The 20,572-nt window shown below is 39.6% G+C and overlaps 1 protein-coding gene across 1 annotated transcript in view; it reads right to left on the reverse strand.

The window, feature by feature from the left end:
• prkch (protein kinase C eta) overlaps window positions 1–20,572 on the reverse strand; it is a 98,720-nt gene that overhangs the window by 30,109 nt on the left and 48,039 nt on the right. Inside the window, exons 3-9 of the mRNA XM_002939475.5 lie at window positions 19,449–19,599; window positions 19,016–19,050; window positions 17,045–17,133; window positions 15,192–15,321; window positions 10,806–10,933; window positions 8,997–9,134; window positions 5,808–5,981 (exon numbers count right to left, since the gene is read on the reverse strand). Of these exons, the coding sequence (XP_002939521.2) occupies window positions 5,808–5,981; window positions 8,997–9,134; window positions 10,806–10,933; window positions 15,192–15,321; window positions 17,045–17,133; window positions 19,016–19,050; window positions 19,449–19,599 (845 nt within the window). The remainder of the gene's footprint in view (window positions 1–5,807; window positions 5,982–8,996; window positions 9,135–10,805; window positions 10,934–15,191; window positions 15,322–17,044; window positions 17,134–19,015; window positions 19,051–19,448; window positions 19,600–20,572) is intronic.

Below are 20,572 nucleotides of genomic sequence, written 5' to 3' on the forward strand. Positions count from 1 at the left end.
TCAAGGGGGCCGAATACTTTTGCAAGTCACTGTATATATATATATATATCCGATACAGAATGCCATCACACCTATCTTTAAAATAAATAATAAATTAAAAAAATATGTTGATTGCATGGGTGGTCTGGGCAGACTAACCCATCAGTATTTATGTTCTGTTAACAAACACAACAAAATCTGCCTGAAAAAAAGTATGTTTGCTGTAAAGGAACAGATGAGCTGGGATGACATTAGGGCTATTATTAGAAGTACTAAATACTTTAAAAATGATTACAGCTAGTGTTTGTGTGTAATAAATTACCTATTTGTATTATATATACAAGTATAGGATCTGTTATTTGGAAACTCATTATCCAGAAAGCCCCAAATTACGGAAGGGCCAACTCCCATATACTCTATTTTAAGCAGATATATTTTTTTTTAAATGATTTTCTTTACTCTCCTAATAATAAAACAGTACCTTGTACTTGATCCCAACTAAGCTATAATTAATCCTTATTGGGGGCAGAACAGTTTTATTAGGTTTATTTAATGTTCAAATGGAGGTATGGAGATCCAAATTAGGAAAGACCCCTAATCTGAGAAACCCCAGGTACCAAGCATTTTGGATAATAGATCCCATACATGTATTTATATGTTACAAGAAGAGAACACGCCACAACAAAATGGTGTAATCTGGCAAGTCTGGACCTATCCCATGAACTATGGTAACAATTGCCCCCAGGCTCTGTTATAATTCTTATATGGTTCAATAAACACACAAACACATTCCTTGTCTCCTATTATAGTACGTTGTGCTTTAACGTTTCATATAATCTTGCCCACACATACACTATGCTGACATGGTATTTCAACACTAGGTGCGTTTTAACTCACACATTTAAAGTAACTTCTCCAGTCAAGGGGATGATTTCACTGTAGTGGGATGCTGGAGTTCTAGATTCAGTGTGGCTGCCGTACAGTGATATGTACAGTATGTAAGTGCCAAATGACACATGACCTAGCAGATGAGATGCATTCATCACCCGACATTCCTTGCTGGCGAGAGAGGTTTGCATCACATGGACCAGGGTTATAAATACCCTAATTCCTACATTCCGAGCTAGCCGTAGGGAACATGTGAAAGTCAATATTGGCATCAGTCACCAGAGTGCAAAGCAGTTCAAGATGTGAAACAAGAATACAACAGTCCAACATTTCTCAAATACATACGCAATTACTTTTATTTTCGATACATCTTCATATTTCATAACACTATTCAGTAACACAGTGTGGTAATGTATTTAACAAAACTGTCAGCCTTTCTGCAGGTTCTTAGCAACCAAGTACTTATTAACACAGGGTTTAGTAACAGCAGGAATGCAATAGCTAACACTATGGCAAAATGTAATGCATGCCAACATGCCATCACAAGTGTCCTTGTACAGACTGTCAGAGAGACACACTTGAAAAACTTTCAGACCAATAGAAAGCTAAGAAAGATTTGGAGTGCGTGCTCTGTATCTTTGTGACTACTTTATCTGAATGCAAGATTATTAAATATGTCCAACAACTCATCAGAGGAAAAAAAGAGGCTCAGGTGCACCATAAAGTAACTTTATTGGAGTTCATTTTTAATCAAGAATTCTACTTTATCTGAATGCCTGGGGAAGAAGAAACGAGTTTAAGCCCTGCACTGGATAGTGTGCAAGCAAAATATAAGAGCATGGAAGATGGCAGGGGTAACGGTAAATATCATCATTGCCAAATGTAAAATCTGAAAAGATTGCTGAAGAAATGTTTCAGAAAGTAATAGAAATACATTGCAGAGATATATTTGAATAAGTACATAAAAGCAACTCTGTAAAAATCAGTAAACACTGGTACAGTAATCGACTTTCACCATGACTAGTGTCCAGACTCCTTTGAAATAGTGGCACTTATATTGGGTGCTCTGCTGTTACACTGGCGGTTTTTGTATGATGAATTTTCTGTTCATTTGCTTCTATGTAACCAGCTGTAAAATACAGGTTATTTGCTAATAACAGGAAAGCTCAGAGCTTAATTCTTTGCTAAAGAGGTCTTTCTTCATAGTCAACAATCAAACTTATACTTCAGAGGTGGCAAAAACATCTCACTGTTAAAGGGAACTAACATCAAATATATATATATGTAGGAAAACAGCCTTTATAGGCGCAAAGATCCTATAGACCCAAAGAGCTACCATATTTCTTGCCCCTGAAAATGATAAAGTAAAACATAAAAACATCCTTCTGCAAATTCAGCTCGCACTTTGCTTTTGTTTTACAAATTGTAGGTGACCACTCAAATCTTACTGCTGATGTTACTCTTGGCAACATCACCAGTGATGTCTGTATTCAATGTTAATAAATATGCCTACTCATTTACAAAGACCGCAGGACACAATGAAGCCCTGATGAGATCCTCTCCTTACAGGAGACTACTAAATAAGCTAACTAAGTAAGCAAAGTAGTCAGATCACCTCTGTAAGAGGTTTCATTTAAACTCTGTTGGTTGCCATGCTGAAAGCTAGTGACATAGGAGGTATAACGACTTTGCAATACAAGAGGTTAAAGGTTGAATTCTGAGGCATATTTCAGTTATATTTTTAGAGTTCTGTCCCCGAAATATCCGGCACTAAATAAATAAGGGATATCCACCAAGCTGTGGCCCTGGTCGACAAACCATTCCAACAGTCTGTTACAATCTACTGATAAACTAATTGTATAAATATCTTATACATCCAGTGAAAGTTGCCAAGTTGCAGTTTTTCTACAGGGTGCTACTTAACCTTGGGCCAGCGCTGTGTATATATTAAAATGGCAGTTCTCGTGTGTTTTATGGTGTCAAAGGGCAAGAAAACATTTCTGATGCAAAGAACACATGAGATTTACGGTATGTCTTTTGATTCAAAATCAAAATAAACACAATTTTAGTTTGCCACATGCAGACCCCCCCCCCCCCAGATCATCAGGGGCCATGCTATTAAATGTATTATTTTATTTATTATACATATATATACATAATTACATAATATGTATACTTATATTAATAACTGTGTGCATTTGTACAACAGCCAATGCTATAGTGCTTAAAACAATACAGAAGTATGCATAATGATGCACAGGGTTATTGCTTTGTTTGCTAAAATATGGACTTGAAAACTACCCTAAGTGCTTTTACATTTCATAGCTTCTTAGTGCCCTCTATTGGTACATACTGATAAGGCAACATAGGTAAATGAATCGGCTTCAGTGTACTGAATTCTGTTTTATACAGGATCATAAGTAGGGATATGCAGGCCAGCTCAAATCCCACAGGTCGGGTGAGTTCAGGCCGACCTTTGCACAGTACTTGCAGGTCGTGGGTTGGTTGGGCTGAGATCTCCCTTCCGCCCTCCCTGTTCAAGACCTTACTGTGTCTGGTTTCCACCTCCGGAAGTTTATATTTATAGGCGGTTGCCCGCCTGCCAATTTGGGACCCACAGGCAAAGCAGATCATAGGGCTCATTGTTAACCCCAAGGGGTGCAAGTAAAAGAGCAGCAAGGGGTGCAAGAGCGCGCCCCCTAGTTCTCATTCTAGGACCACTTGTGCTGCACGTGGCACTGAGTGCCAGATAAACAATCAGGCAGGTGGTAAGGGCCCCGATGCAGTCTGCGCCTCTTGCAGGTAAGGGGCGGGAGAGGGGATGCCTACGTGCCCCAACCATTCACTAATATAGTGTCACCCTTCGAAGTCGGTGCCAGGCCGAGACTTTAATTATAGCAGAAATTCAGAATGTTAATGGGATAACGGAGTGGCTATATAGTTAAATAAATTGGGAGCCCTCAGGCCTCCTTAACGTTTTGTTTACTGGTAGTCGTTTGTGTCAAGAAAGTTCATCAACCTTCAAGATGGCATCTGCTTAGTTCTAACTGAAGAATCAATCCAATCAGGCTTCCAACAATGCCATTTTGTTGTAAAAGGCATCATTCCAACCACTAGTTATATGCTGTCAGTATAACACAAAGGCTACATTACAGTACTACTCACATTGCTCAGATACCCCATATGTAATAATATTTAGGGACATAGTTATCATAGTATGTAAGCCACTGGTGCTATTGCTTATAGCAACCACTCAGCAATTAGATTTAAATGGTCGCCTACAAGTTAGAAAACCAAAGCAAACATCTGATGGGTTGCTATGGGCAACATCACCAGGGATGTTGGCTTACACACTATAATAAAGATGCCCCATAGTGTTCTGTTCCAACACCACACCTTTTCTCTTCTACTAACTGATAATGTCCTCAAGTCCTCTGTCCTTGGCCCAATATTCCCCACATACATCAATATACTTGGAAGATAAATTACTTTAGCTTGCAATATGATCTTTATGCAGATGATAAATGAGTGTAACATTTTATCCAATTCCACCTGTGCTGCTTCTCTCTATATTCTATATATAAACGGTTTCACTGCAATCTAAAAATGAATGTCCTCTAATGTTAAAGATTAACCTCTCAAATACTCCTCTAATTATAACTTCGCCCTTGTGATTTTTCCATTTGCAATCATTATATTTCCAGTCCAGAAACCCTCTTCCCTTTGCAGTCTGATCTACAATTTATCATCATTGTTGCAAAATTTCTCCTAATTTCTTGATAAATCTGTCTTGCAAATACTTTTTATATTTATTAAAGTAATTTATATATTTAATAATTTATTTTTAGTTCCTTGGCTTTTTTTAGAAGCTGCAGAAAACACACTCATGCTGACAGATTCCATGAACTAGCAATGCACCAACATGGTTAATTTGACTGGAGTAGGAAAAAAAAATGTTAGGTTGAGTACGCACATTAATAAACCATTTATACTAAAAATACCTACAATAAAAAGTTAAAACAAATGGAAAAAATTGCCAAAAATAATTATAAACCATCAGTTACAGTAAACTGTACCCCCAGAATGAAAATACAACTAACCATTTATATCATATTAAGAGGCCTATTAAAGAATCTTATCAAACTGAAATATATAAATATTAGCCATTTACCTAAACCCATTTCCATCTTTTCCCTTGAGCCACCATTTTGTGATGGCCTTGGTGCACCCTCAGAGACCACCTGACAGGAAATAATACTGTTAGGGCTGCAACAGTAAGTAGTATGAGAGTGTAAGACAGAACTGTGTCCATTAATTGGCTGATGTGACCTGTATGTGTGCCCTTAGTTTGTTTGTATGCACTGTAAATTGTATGATCCCAGGGGGGTAGCCCTTAGCACGTAAAATGGAAATTTTCTATTTAGGATTACCCAATGACATGTGCTACTAAAAGGGTATATTTTTTAAAAATAAGGTTTATTTAGATGAATAAATGAATTTTACATATAAGCTGCTTTATGCAATATATTTTTATAAAGCCCTACATTGTTTGAGGGTATAGTTTTCCTTTAATGGCTTTTTTTTTTTACAATATTTATCCTTAACCTCTGGTTCCCAACACCTATCCACAAGCTATTTGTTATGTGTTTGTTGGAAAGAAATTGATCAGCTCAGTATAAATCCATAATACATAAGTCAATGAAGTTACAAGTAAAATAAAATACAAAGTAAGCAATTTTTTTCAAGTGCAGGGTAAGTACTTAGTAGCATGTAGCATGTAGCATTAGCTTGATTAACTTTCCACACTGAGGTTTCCTTAGCAAAAGATTTTAATAGAATCCCAATCTGAAATCCCACCCATATTCCATCCACTGTACATACAAATTATTAATTTCATAGATCATCTACATAGGCCATGCAGGTGCACCAGGGTGTCTCACCAGAGTCTGAAAGCAGCAGAAGAGTTGGGTGAGGAAGGGGTGATTGCAAGCCAGGGATAGAATTCGCTTCTCTGTCATAGTGCATTCCACATCGTCATCCTGAAGAATCACATCCTTCTTTAGAACCTTCACTGCATAGAGACTGTCAGACTCCTTTGACTTAGCAAGCATTACCTGGTGCACAGAGACAAGAAAAATGAAAGTTCTCTTACTGGTAACGTACATACCTATGTAAATATATATATACAGTGGAGGAAATAATTATTTGACCCCTCACTGATTTTGTAAGTTTGTCCAATGACAAAGAAATGAAAAGTCTCAGAACAGTATCATTTCAATGGTAGGTTTATTTTAACAGTGGCAGATAGCACATCAAAAGGAAAATCGAAAAAATAACTTTAAATAAAAGATAGCAACTGATTTGCATTTCATTGAGTGAAATAAGTTTTTGAACCCTCTAACAAAAAAAGACTTAATACTTAGTGGAAAAACCCTTGTTTGCAAGCACAGAGGTCAAACGTTTCTTGTAATTGATGACCAAGTTTGCGCACATTTTAGGAGGAATGTTGATCCATTCCTCTTTGCAGATCATCTCTAAATCCCTAAGGTTTCGAGGCTGTCTCTGTGCATCTCTGAGCTTGAGCTCCCTCCATAGGTTTTCTATTGGATTAAGGTCCGGAGACTGACTAGGCCACTCCATGACCTTAATGTGCTTCTTCTTGAGCCACTCCTTTGTTGCCTTTGCTGTATGTTTTGGGTCATTGTCATGCTGGAACACCCATCCACGACCCATTTTCAGTTTCCTGGCAGAGGGAAGGAGGTTGTCGTTCAGGATTTCACGATACATGGCTCCGTCCATTTTCCCGTTAATGCGAATAAGTTGTCCTGTGCCCTTAGCAGAAAAACACCCCCAAAGCAAAATGTTTCCACCCCCATGCTTGACGGTGGGGACGGTGTTTTGGGGGTCATAGGCAGCATTTTTCTTCCTCCAAACACAGCGAGTTGAGTTAATGCCAAAGAGCTCTATTTTGGTCTCATCAGACCACAGCACCTTCTCCCAGTCACTCACAGAATCATTCAGGTGTTCATTGGCAAACTTCAGACGGGCCTGCACATGTGCCTTCTTGAGCAGGGGGACCTTGCGAGCCCTGCAGGATTTTAATCCATTACGGTGTAATGTGTTTCCAATGGTTTTCTTGGTGACTGTGGTCCCTGCTAATTTGAGGTCATTAACTAACTCCTCCCGTGTAGTTCTAGGATGCTTTTTCACCTTTCTCAGAATCATTGACACCCCACGAGGTGAGATCTTGCGTGGAGCCCCAGAGCGAGGTCGATTGATGGTCATTTTGTGCTCCTTCCATTTTCGAACAATCGCACCAACAGTTGTCACCTTCTCTCCCAGCTTCTTGCTAATGGTTTTGTAGCCCATTCCAGCCTTGTGCAGGTCTACAATTTTGTCTCTGACATCCTTGGACAGCTCTTTGGTCTTTCCCATGTTGGAGAGTTTGGAGTCTGCTTGATTGATTGATTCTGTGGACAGGTGTCTTTTATACAGGTGACTAATTAAGACAGGTGTCCTTAATGAGGTTGACTAATTGAGTAGAAGTGTCTAACCACTCTGTGGGAGCCAGAACTCTTAATGGTTGGTAGGGGTTCAAAAACTTATTTCACTCAATGAAATGCAAATCAGTTGCTATCTTTTATTTAAAGTTATTTTTTCGATTTTCCTTTTGATGTGCTATCTGCCACTGTTAAAATAAACCTACCATTGAAATGATACTGTTCTGAGACTTTTCATTTCTTTGTCATTGGACAAACTTACAAAATCAGTGAGGGGTCAAATAATTATTTCCTCCACTGTATATATATATATATTAAATACAAGGGCTATGCTATATGTATATAGGTGATAAGAAAGGTAAGAAGATGGCAACTGATTCTGTAGATCCCACATATTACAGACGTATTAAAGAGATATAGCATAACTGAAATCCTCTTCAATCCTGTAGACAATAATGAACACTATAGTGTGATATAGTGCTGGTTTTACTCTAGGCAAAAATGTATCTTTATCTTTAAAATTGGAGCCTTTATTGGATCATTGATTTGCTATTCTCCCTATCCATGTTTCATATGAGGGGTGGGGGTGTCCTAATAGCCCCTTCCAAAAGCACAGTAGGAGGGGGATGACAAATCACAGCCATGCACCAACAGGCTTCAGTTCCCTATCAGGTCAGCCTAGTTGATGACTCGTTCCTATTCTAGGGTGCAGTATGTTGAGTGTGTCAGCTCCCTTCACAGCCTAGGAAAGAAGGCAGCAGAAAGTGGCCCAGAAGGGGATTTGGAGACATTCTCCAAAAAATCATCCCAAAACACAACTTTTTTCAGGCATATTCCTTCTATATTTGGATGAGTATAATGCACTGGCACATCCATGTTTTTGCACAGGTTCACTGGAACTGGTATGCTGGTAAAATGCCAGTCTTATTCTATCCAATAATGCAAAAAAGAGAAATAAAAAGAAACACTCCATTGATATAACTGCTTTATATGTGGCTTAAAAATGTTTTCCTCTTAACTCCTTCCATAAATCTAGTTTCTATTAGCTTTGTGGTGAAAGACAGGTGAAAATAGTAACAATAATATATTGCTGATACCTCCAGATGCTAAAGGATTTGCAGAAATAAGAGCTAAGCCACTAAAAATGTTCAAGGCACAGCTACAACTTTCAAGAACACAAAGTCAGGTGTAGCAAAAAAAAAAAAAAAAAAAATCTTTGATCTTCAGCAACCACAAAAGAAGGTGTTACAGGTCTGTTATACTTTCTTTACACCAGTAACTCTCATGGCTATGGAAGAGGGTCTGCAAAGCTTAAATAGTTGCAAAGACCAAATTAATTCAGTTTTGGTCCATAAATAAAATATTCCACAATCCTTCTCCCTTCCATCATTGATCAAAATAAAAATTAGTTTATGCTTTGCCTGCAGATAGGCCACTTCTAAATGTGAAAAAAGTTTCTTCCCACTAGCTCCTGTTTCTAGTGCAGTGAACAAAGAAACACCACATATAAACCAGTGTTTATGACATTGTTAAAATCCCAGCTTTTCAAAGAAATGGACACCTGGGCTTATTGATAGTGTCATATCTTGAGTTGCTCTCAAAGTATAAATGGATATCAAAAATACCAACCTTCCCAAAACTGCCCTTGCCCAACACACGAAGGAATGTGAAATCATCAATGCCAAATTTGTACTGAGAAGATGTATTTGATATAGAGTCCTCTTCAAGGTGATTGCTGTCTGAATCCACAGAACCTGAGACAGAGTGCTATCGGGGAAATAAATTAATATTTGTTAATATCTTTTCCTTTTATTAAAGGGTAAATGTAACATGAGTTAAAAACTTGGTACACTTGCTACCCCCCTGCACGCTGCACTCTGCACTGAGTGCTGGATGAAGAATCTGGTCCCCAGTGCAGACAGCAGTGCCAGGAAGTGCAGCTCAGCTCTATCCTTACTGCCTGCCCTAGGACAAGGTTCAGCTGCCTGTCCATTGCATGTCTAAGTGACACGTAAGGTAGAGACGGGCGAGGGGGCGTCTAAGTTCCACCCCTGCCTGCCTGTCTTGGATTCTGATCTGATAACACAGCCAACACTGGATCCAAAGGCTATGCCACAGATCTCCGAGCTCCAAAACTGAGCGTAAAGATCTGCAGCTATTTGTAGACAGCTAAATAGTGTACAAAGTGCAAAAGAATGGCTAACTGTGACCTATCATGTTATTCACTTACACTTCAGTTATAAATATGGCTCTATAATGGTCTCTGTTTTCATATGCTAAACATTCTAAATTCATACTTGCCCCCAAGATTCTTCCATAGTCCCTTCATTTCTCCAGGTGAAGTAAATCATTTAAACATTTGTTAGATTTACCATCATCACCAAGGATATATAAAAAATGGTTCCTGATCCTATAAAAACGACTATTTTTATGCCCTTTGTAGCTCACTGTAGATCCATTCTAGTTGGTGTCTGAATTCAAAGTTTGTGCAGGGCATGCTCATTGTAACCAAAAATGCATGTGGGCATTTTGACCTTTAGCCAATCACAGTTTTGACCCTAGGTCAACATATATTGCAGTTCCCTGTCAGGTCCACTCTGACACTGATGGGGGATTGGCTGCCTTCCAACAGTGCAAAATGTCGGCTCCCCTGAATGGCCTGGGAAAGCAGCCAGCAGAAACCGAGTGTTGCTAGTAAGGTTTTTTAATGAAAGATGAACAACAAATAACTTCAAGGCCACTTTCCATGTATTTTATAGTTGTAAAAAGTGATGGCAAATACTTATTCTTGATATTATATTGAAGCAGACTTTTTAAGGCTAACTGTCTTAAGTAGTATTTATACTGATAAAGTCCAAATATAAAGTGTTATTAGCCAGCAGTATGTGTGTAGATATTGTACATTTTTTATGCAGTAAAGGAAGCCAAAGGTTCAGTCTGTTTGCTAGAGCCTTTTCAACACACATTTTCGAAAGTGCAAGTGCCATCTTGTGGCAGTAAAGGGAAATAAGCAACATGCACATTCAAGCAAATGGCAGAGCCCTTTAAGTTATTTGCTTACATTTCAGTTTCACCATGTAGAAATTACAACACTTTTTATACATAGTCTCCCTCATTTCAGAGCACCATAATGTTTGGGACAAAATAATGGAAGGTATATTAAAGCAGGCGTGTTGAGTACTTTGTTGCAAATCCCTTGCATGCAATGATTGCTTGAAGTCTGAGATTCACAGACATTACCAGGTGCTCAGTATCTTCTCTGGTGATGCCCTGCCAAGCCTCTACTGCAAGCACCTTCAACTCCTGCTTGTTCTGAGGGCTTGTCCCTTTAAATGAAAAGTAACACCAAAACCAATACCACCCAACCTCCAGCTGCAGCCTTACAAGTCCTCTATTCATATTTCAATTTGCAGTAGACATAGTGCATCTAAGCCTCACCTGCTTGAAAGGAATATTGCCAGGGTGAAGGCCCATCCCAGCCAGAGCATTTGCCAGATCCACCGAATTCACTCCACAGTTATGTGCCACATTTGCTTCACAGCGTTTATGTACATTCATTTTACATACTAAAAGTGAAAAACACAATAGCACACTTAATTCTCTTATTTCAAAATTAATGTTGTAGTTAATCAAGCCCCTCCTTACTGAGATTTTAAAAATCCAGTACAAAGTGCAAAGCACAGCTCCCATTGATCAGACATAAAGGGGAACCATTCTGTATCCATTACAGCTCTAGCACTTGCTTCATTGGGAAACTAATTATTAAATTAGCCAGACCAATTATGGTATACCAATACTTAGAATTATGGTATAGTGTCCCTTTAAGTATATCCTATGCGGTTTGTCATTAAACTAAAAACAGGCTGCTGTCCATCCACTGTTAAATCAGGGAGATTACTGGGTGCCAGAAGAAACAGAGGCTGAACCTAAAGGTCCCCCCATACACTATAAGATCCGCTTGCTTGGCGATGTCGCCAAGCGAGCGGATCTTCACCCGATATCCCCACCTACGGGTGGGCGATATCGAGTAGCAAGTGGCTTTAAAAAAAAATAATCAGATCATTTGGCCCTGGGGCCAAACGATCGGATTACATTTGCGGCCATGGGGCAGTCAGTTCGGGGACCGCATCAATGAGCCGATGCGGTCCCCGATCCGACTGGATTTTCTAACCTGGCCGATCGATATCTGGCCAATTTCAGGCCAGATATCGGTCGACCAGGCCGCTCGTTTCTGCCCATACACGGGCCGATTAGCTGCTGAATCGGTCCAAGGGACTGATATCGGCAGCTTCTATCGGTCCTTGTATGGGGGCCTTTACTCTTGTGCAATATGCACATTTAATAACTAAAGGAAGTAGTCATAAGTGACAACACTGACAAACAGGTTAATAAGTGATAATGTTTATGTTACACAAACGATACATTATTAAAGCTATACAGGAAGTTTTATAGCAAGTCCATGGAGTTCAGACTGATATACTCTCTATGTGCTGGCCAGAGGAAGGAAACTGAATTGTTACAGGGAAATAAAGTAGCCTCTATGCAGTATCTGTGCATATCATGACTGCTAAAACCTAAACATATTAATACCATAAAATGGGGATTTCCTAGTCTTAAAAAATTAAAAAAAAAATTCTAAACATAGATTCTAAACATAAATGGCTAATGCCATTTACTGATTATATTTTCATCCAGACCATGACAAGTATATTGCTTCATAAAGCACAGGTCATACATGGATGTTAAAAGACTGCAAAGTAATAGGAGATCTGGCTGAGCCCTTGACCTTAAAACCTTCTTTCAACCAACAACAATTGCACTTAAATTCAGAATTAGAGATTTCTGTTATATCTTATAATGCATTTTAACATATACAGTGAGGAACATAAGTATTTGAACACCCTGTGATTTTGTAAGTTCTCCCACTTAGAAATCATGGAGGGGTCTGAAATTGTAGGTGCATTCCCACTGTGAGAGACCGCTTTAAAAAAAATTCAGGAAATCACATTGTATGGTTTTTAAAGAATGTATTTGTATTGCACTGCTGCAACACCTGGCAATCAACAAGAATTCTGGCTCTCAAAGACCTGTTACTCTGCCTTTAAATAGTAAATACCTCTACTCCACTCATTAATCTAAATTAGTAGCACCTGTCTGACCTCTTTAAAGACCTGTCCACCCCACAGTCGGTTAGACTCCAACTACTACCATGGGCAAGACCAAAGAGCTGTCAAAAGACACCAGAGAAAAAATTGTGGACCTCCACAAGGCTGGAAAGGGCTATGGGGCAATTGCCAAGCAGCTTGGTGAAAATATATCAACTGTTGGAGCAATTGTTAGAAAATGGAAGAGGCTAAAGATGACTGTCAGTCTCCCTAGGATTGGGGCTTCATGCAAGATCTCACCTCATGGGGTATCACTGATGATAAGAAAGGTGAGGAATCAGCCCAGAACTACAAGGGAGGAGCTGGTCAATGACATAAAGAGAACTGGGACCACAGTTTCAAAGGTCACTGTGGGTAGAAGACCACGCCGTCATGGTTTCAAATCATGCATTGCACGGAAGGTTCCCCTACTCAAGTCATCACATGTCCAGGCCCGTCTGAAGTTTGCCAATGACCATCTGGATGATCCAGAGGAGGCATGGGAAAAAGTCATGTGGTCAGATGAGACCAAAGTAGAACTTTCTGGTCTAAACTTCACCTACCGTGTTTGGGGGAAAAATAAGGATTTGCATTCCAAGAACACCATCCCTACTGTGAAGCATGGGGGTGGTAACATCATGCTTTGGGGAATGCTTTTCTGCGAAGGGGACAGGATGACTGCACTGTATTAAGGAGAGGAAGAATGGGGCATGTATTGTGAGATTTTGAGCAACAACCTCTTTTTCTCAGTCAGAGCATTGAAGATGGGTCGTGGCTGGGTCTTCCAACATGACAATGACCCGAAGCACACAGCCAGGATAACCAAGGAGTGGCTCCGTAAGAGGCATATCAAGGTTCTGGAGTAGCCTAGCCAATCTCCAGACCTAAATCCAATAGAAAATCTTTGGAGGGAGCTGAAACTCTGTGTTGCTCAGTGACAGCCCCGAAACCTGACAGATCTAGAGAAGATCTGTGTGTAGGAGTGGGCCAAAATCCCTGTTGCAGTGTGTGCAAACCTGGTCAAGAACTACAGGGAACGTTTGACCTCTGTAATTGCAAACAAAGGCTTCTGTACCAAATATTAACACTGATTTTCTCAGGTGTTCAAATACTTATGTGCAGCAGTGCAATGCAAATACATTCTTTAAAAATCATACAAAGTGATTTCCTGAATTTTTTTTAAATACTGTCTCTCACAGTGGGAATGCACCTACAATGTGAATTTCAGACCCCTCCATGATTTCTAAGTGGGAGAACTTGCAAAATCGCAGGGTGTTCAAATACTTATGTTCCTCATTGTATATAATTCCAATAATAGTCTGATGCCAGCAGTGTCATTCCTACTACAGCAAATAAAGTGCTGTCTTGTATAAAAAAAAGGGCTTTAACTCAAAGGATGAAAACATAATTTTGCCTCTATATAGGTCTTCAGTAAGACCTCACCTTGAGTATGCAGTGCAGTTTTGGGCTCCAGTGCTTAAGAAGGATATTAATGAGCTGGAGAGAGTGCAGAGACTGCAACTAAACTGGTAAAGGGGATGGAAGGTTTAAGCTATGAGGTTAGACTGTCGAGGTTAGGGTTGTTTTCTCTGGGGAAAAAGTGTTTGCAAGGGGACATGAATACTCTGCACAAGTACATTAGAGGGGATTATAGACAATGGGGTGTGATCTTTTTTCCCATAAAAATGATGTGCACATTAAGTGTTGTATTTTTATTTTACTGTTACAAATAAAGAAAAATAAACCTTTAAAAAATGTTGATGATGTGCACACCAGAGGCCACCTCTATAGATGAGAGGAATGAAACTTTCATTTGAAGCAGCGTAGGTGGTTTTTCATGGTGAGGGCAGTGGAATGCCCTCCTGAGTGATGTTATGATGGCAGATTCTGTTAATGTCTTTAAGGGTAGCTTGTATAGTATCCAAAGCTATTGTAATACTAAAATCTACCGTTAGTACAGATATTGCTATACATAGTCGTTGCAAGGGCTTGAACTTGATGGACTTTGGTCTTTTTTCAACCTAACATAACTATGTACTTATGATACTATATAAAGCATGCTTTTAATTCACAGTGGCTTTTTATTCTTGTATGACACTTGGGGAAGAAACTGCAAACTGCTTATTGCAATTAAGCAAGCTATAATGGGATAATATTAGCCTCTAAATTTCCAATGTTTTCATTTTATGTTGAATTAGTTCTGAGCAGTTTACAGTTTCTTTGTTCAACATGAGTTCAATGAATAGGGCATGTGCTGAACATACTGTTTGCGTATTGTTTTATTCACAAAAAAAGTATAGTTTTCTTGAGCTAAAGAGGACACAGAGGGAACCTGAAGTTACCCATGTTTGGTCCTTGCCGGGTTCATAATTAGAAACCCAGCGAACAGATAAACCCCCTGCAAAAAGGACTCCTGCTACGAAAACAAAGGGGAGAAGGCAGGGGTGTTGTAAATACTGGTAAGCTAATTATCTACCCTTGCAACAACCAACATGGGGCTTCAATTTGCCCGTTTAGCCCTATTAATTGCACTAAGGTTGAATAAGGGGGTATACTGCCCCTTTAATGCAAATGATACATACAATACACTTTAAAAAACATGCTATGTTTTCACTGTATTCAAATAAAAACAAAAAAAGTGGTACAGCTGACGGTTATCATACTGGTGATAAAGCCTTACTTTTGCATTGCAGTCCTTGCTTCACCAAACCCCAGAGTAAAGATCCACAATGGTCGCAAAAGGTTGGTACTTTGTAATTGTGATACCGGAATTTGTGTGGCAAATTGATCCCAAACCTCTGTTCAAAAATCTGACAAAAAAAGGTGGAGAATAAATTTACTGCTAGCAATAGTGAAATGGAATGAAAGACCACAATATTGTAGCTCACTGCAACCAATCATAGGCTTGTTTTCGAACAATAGACCAATCAATGCTGCCTGCTGACGCCAACATTGCACCTGTTATTACACACCCAGTATTTAACTTTTATGTCAGTTTTAGCAGATTTCCCTTTTATTTGTTAGTGCTGCCGCAAAGCAACTGCAATAAAGAAGTGTGTGCATTTTAAAATTCATTTCAAGTAGACTTAAAGCTCAAGATTATAAAAATCATATAAAAGCTTTTGGTTTGATTACAATGAATATTTCAGTATTTCATATAACGTTCATTTCCCAAGGCATGCCTTTTGAATTTATTTTAAGGCATTAAACCTCTTAAACATACTCAGTACATGATGAAACCCAGTAATAAAAAAATATTTTTTTCTCTTAATCAAAACATCCCACTAGCCCAGTGGTAGGCAGTGTGGGGGCCCTCCAGATGCTGCTGTACCACTCTTCCAAAAGCCTGAAGATATTCTGCTGCTGGCAAATGATAAAAGCTGCCATGATCATTTACCTTTAGAAAGGCAGTGTGCAAAGTGAAAAAATGGGTGCAATTCAGAGCACAGACTCCTGTGACAACCTCCATGAATACAGAACTGGCTTCATTCAGCAGAGCTGTATTCTTGATGGGCATCCCCTTCTACCCCTAAATTTGCTTGTTTGGGTGACAGAGGATAAAGGCCACAACAAGTTGCTCTGTGCCCATCTTTGCTAAGCTCTGCATCTCTGGATTTTTTTTTTTTTTTTAAATAGAGACATCTTTTATTGATCTTCTAATCTGTCATTTAAACCATTCTTGGTTGTTGGATTAAATTCGTTGTTCTAAAACAGCAGGTAATATAGAGAAGGAAGGAACTGAAGCTACCCATATTTCCTTATCTGCTAAGGCCTTATGGATTGGACTAAATGGCTCACTGGCAGATCATTTTCCAAACCAGCCTTATCAAGTATATATGGCAATTAAGCCCCAGTTTTAAATGTATTATTAATAAAGATTATGAGTTTAGGGTATCACACTAAAAATCTTTTTGTATTTTGATATTGATATGGGTGGGAAACACCCTGTGTGAGCTTGACAGTGATACAAATAAAGTAAAAATAAAAATAGATAACAGCCTCCTTCCCCCTTCCCCCTTTTTTGGAATGTAATAAAAAGCACAGAGTCTAAAGGCCTAGCAACCTATCGAATGTGATTATGACAAAAGTCATCTCAGCTGCCAGAAGCCTTGCTCATATCTTAAATGAGGATATATTATCTAAATGGGGGTATATTATTACCTAAATAATACATACTAGCTGGAATGCACTTCTACCTCTGCTATCTTGTCATCACAGCAAAATGTGGCACGCTAGCTATTGCAGAGCTAAAACTCCTAAAACAGGCCATTTGTGATTCTTACAAAATGTTGGTTATATATGAATCTTTTACTAAACTTCTTTTAAAAGTTATTTAAAGTGCCCTAAATGAGAGGCAGAAGCAGCTTAGTGGTAATAACCTATGAGAAATAGCTAAGCGCATGTGGGAGTTGTTCCATGTGTAAGTGTGAGGCAGGATGTGGCTTTAGAGGAGATATGTAGAACTGCAAGTTACAGCAATGTGTGAGTCCAAAGCAAGCTGGGGTCACACACACACACACACACGGGCCTCACCTGTTTCTCCACTTTGCTGGTGGTGCTCTTGCACGTGCAAGCTGTGACAATCAGCTGGTGGCAGCGCTTGTGTACAACACACGTGCACACTAAGAATGAAAGCAAACAACAGATCAATACAGATGCATTCACTACGCTAATAGATCTAGGCTTTCTCCACAATGAATTTATCAAACAAAAACAGAGAAATAAAGCAGGACAGGCCTAAAAAACTTCCATATACACTTCTGTTGTAATGAAAGACACTGCTCTATGCCAGTGAGGTCTATTATGCTGTCTTGCAGATTTTAACAAACTACAGCCCTCAACATCACCCTCAGAAAGCTCTCAGGAGAATTCTAGAAGTTGTTGCTTGACTGTACATGCAGGGCTGTTGATTCCCCACTCCTGATTTAGGCTATACGTATTATCACATTAGTGATAGCTAAGAATAGAAAAACTGGCACATAACATGCATTGGAGATTTATGTTTCATTTAATCAGTTCCACCTTAAAAAACAGCCTCTAAAAACAACAACAAAACAACAACAACATCTAAAAATAAATTTGGCTAGAGATTTGGTACTGTATATACTGGTCTTTTGATATCAACCCAGAGGCATAGCAGTGGGACACAGCTACTACAGTTGTAACAACGTATGTCATATATTGTATAAATGAAACAGTAACTTGATCTACCAAAACAATTGTCTACAAGGAAGTAAAGAAGCAAAGGCAGACTTAAGGTATGGAGATCCAAAGCACAGAAAGATCCCTTATATGGAAGACCCCAGATCCCAAGCATTCTGAATAACCAGTCTCATACCTGTACAGGATAGGCATCATTTAAAGAAAAACTTGGAGGCCACATCTGACTAGTTAGTTGGAAATCAACCTGCCTTTAAATACGATATCAAAATGCCAGTTTTAAGCTGGCCATACACGTGGCGATCTGACGATGTTTCGTGCGACCATTGGTCGCGCGAAACATCATCAGATCCGCCACACACCATTCAGGGCTGAATCGGCAGGTAAGGAGGTAGAAACAATAGGACTTCTACCTCCTTCTGCCGATTCAGTGCTGAAGGGAGATTTTGGTCAGGCGCCTTCTATGGCGCCGATCAAAATTTTCAAACTGGTCCGATCGGCGAGTCGGCCGATATCAGCAGCTTCCTGTGATATCGGTCGACTCGCCGACATACCATACACGCACCGAATATCGTACGAAACGAGGTTTTGTACGATATTATTGGTGCGTGTATGGCCACCTTTAGGGCTCTGGCACACGGGGAGATTAGTCGCCCGCGGCAAAACTCCCTGTTCGCGGGCGACTAATCTCCCCGAGTTGCCTACCCCTGCCATCCCACCGGCGAACATGTACGTCGCCGGCGGGATGTCAGACGCGGCGGCGCGATTTCGCGCAAATCGCTGAGTCTTTTTCGGCGATTTCCTGAAATCGCCCCGCCGCGTCTGCCATCCCACCGGCGACTTACATGTTCACCGGTGGGATGGCAGGGGTAGGCAACTCGGGGAGATTAGTCGCCCGCGAACAGGGAGTTTTGCCGCGGGTGACTAATCTCCCCGTGTGCCAGAGCCCTTAGTGTAGTGGCACTGTGTTTGTTGACATAGCATAAGTCGATCAGTGGAAAAGGATATAATGGAAAATGGCTGTCAGCCAAGAATCTGCTATTCTCACTGGGGGTCATTTATTAACAATGGGAAGATTTGTACCTGGACAGAAACCCTTGGTAACCAATCAGATTACTGCTTTTAATGTTAATCTGGCTGCAGCTGGCTAAAAGAAGCTTGTCATTGATTGGTTTATATGGCTTACAGCCCAGGTGTAAATTTGCGAAAACCCCATCATGATTTAGGGCTAAAACAGCTCACTAGGATAACGGCCCCATTCACTTATTTCTGTTGGAGAACAAGCCCCTCAAGCGGTCCATAGAGTAAATATGTTTTTTAACAGTAAACAAGTCAAGACATTACCTTGGCACTGGTAGCCCTGCTTTCCAAACACACCCCTGTTGCAAACAAAGAACAAAAACATTCCAATTAAATGTTACACGACTGAATGAGCAGAAGTCTTTCTTTTGCTTAATAGAAAAACAATGTATTGGTCATGTTTATTACAGTCATTTACATATTCTGGTCACGGAAGGTTAAGTGTGATTGGGTCAGTGTAAAGCATTTTTGTCTGTTTTGTTGTAAATAGAAATTACTGTATAATTAGACCTGTGCAGCATTATAATAAAACTATTACAATGGATATAATATAGATTTGGCCCTTTAAGAGTCTCAGAAGCTGTGCACATAACTGTACAAATGTGAGTTTATGTGGTGCAAATTTGCAACAAGTAACCCCTAAAAGATAATCTTTATAATAAACAAGGGAGAAGGGAAAATAAAGGCAATAACTTACCAAATGAAGTCTTTACAGTGAGAGCAGTATGTTGGTTGCTTGAGATATGTTGCCATAAATTTGTGCCCATTGACCTGGTGTACCCTCCTTCTCATAGCTCTCTGACGTTTTCGGGTAAAGTGCTTGATAAGCCTTCCATCTCTCATGGTACCTTTATGTAAAAACAAGCCGTGTCACATTAATTTAGAAATATTACTTAGATTAACTGGAATATTCAGATTTAAGACATTACCGAGATTATAATAGTTTGTTTTTATATATTGTGAACTTGTGGAATCCACAAGACACTTTCTTTACATTAAGGCAGTTTAGTTGACACAAGGGTGCCCCTGTCAGGATACAAAACCTAAATCATAAAAATAAATCCTGCTCTCTGGGAGCTACCGCCACACATTTGATGAGTTCCCTCACTAAACTGAACACCTTGTGGACGACCAGTGAGAAAACGCAAAATGATTAGGGTCATCCCTGTACTCAATACTTCTTGGGAAATTTATCAGCAACCTGGCTTTCCTCTTAGTTCCTCTGATACTCCAGTTACTTAGTCAAAGGCTCCCTTCTCCTCCTTGCATGGGCAGGCAGCACCACAGCCCCTCTAGGCGTTCCAAACACAGACAGGTAGCCTTTCCTGCTCTGTGCCCTGCTCTGAAAGACTTCCTAGCATTCTCACAACAATGAAATACCTTTCCACAGGACAGCCTTCCTGTGGAACGAGAGGTCCAATATGTGAGCGCAACTAGTGGAATTGATCGCCTGGTCTGCCTTTTCCTTCCAGAACACTAAAGCTTCCCAGATTGACAAAACCCTTTAAATAGAGGAAGCATTATCTGTTTAGTAAAAACTCACCTTTTGGCCTTTTTCTAGGGTCTCTCTACCACAATATATTTACAAAGAACTATGTAGAGTTCCTTGTAAAGATTTGGTGGAATAAGCTAATATGCAATTTTCCTAGATTCTAAACAAAATGTAATTTCTGGTACTTATATGGTTTTGTCCACTCCTTAAGAAAAGAACATTCCTCTCAAGCTGTGTGACTAAGCTACAAATCATTAACTTTTTGTTCTGTTCTTCTCTCCTTTTTGCCTGAGACCCTGCTTAACAATTACTTTTGCTGGAACCTTTCC

This window comes from Xenopus tropicalis, chromosome 8, assembly GCF_000004195.4.
Source record: "Xenopus tropicalis strain Nigerian chromosome 8, UCB_Xtro_10.0, whole genome shotgun sequence".
Classification (NCBI taxonomy): domain Eukaryota; kingdom Metazoa; phylum Chordata; class Amphibia; order Anura; family Pipidae; genus Xenopus; species Xenopus tropicalis.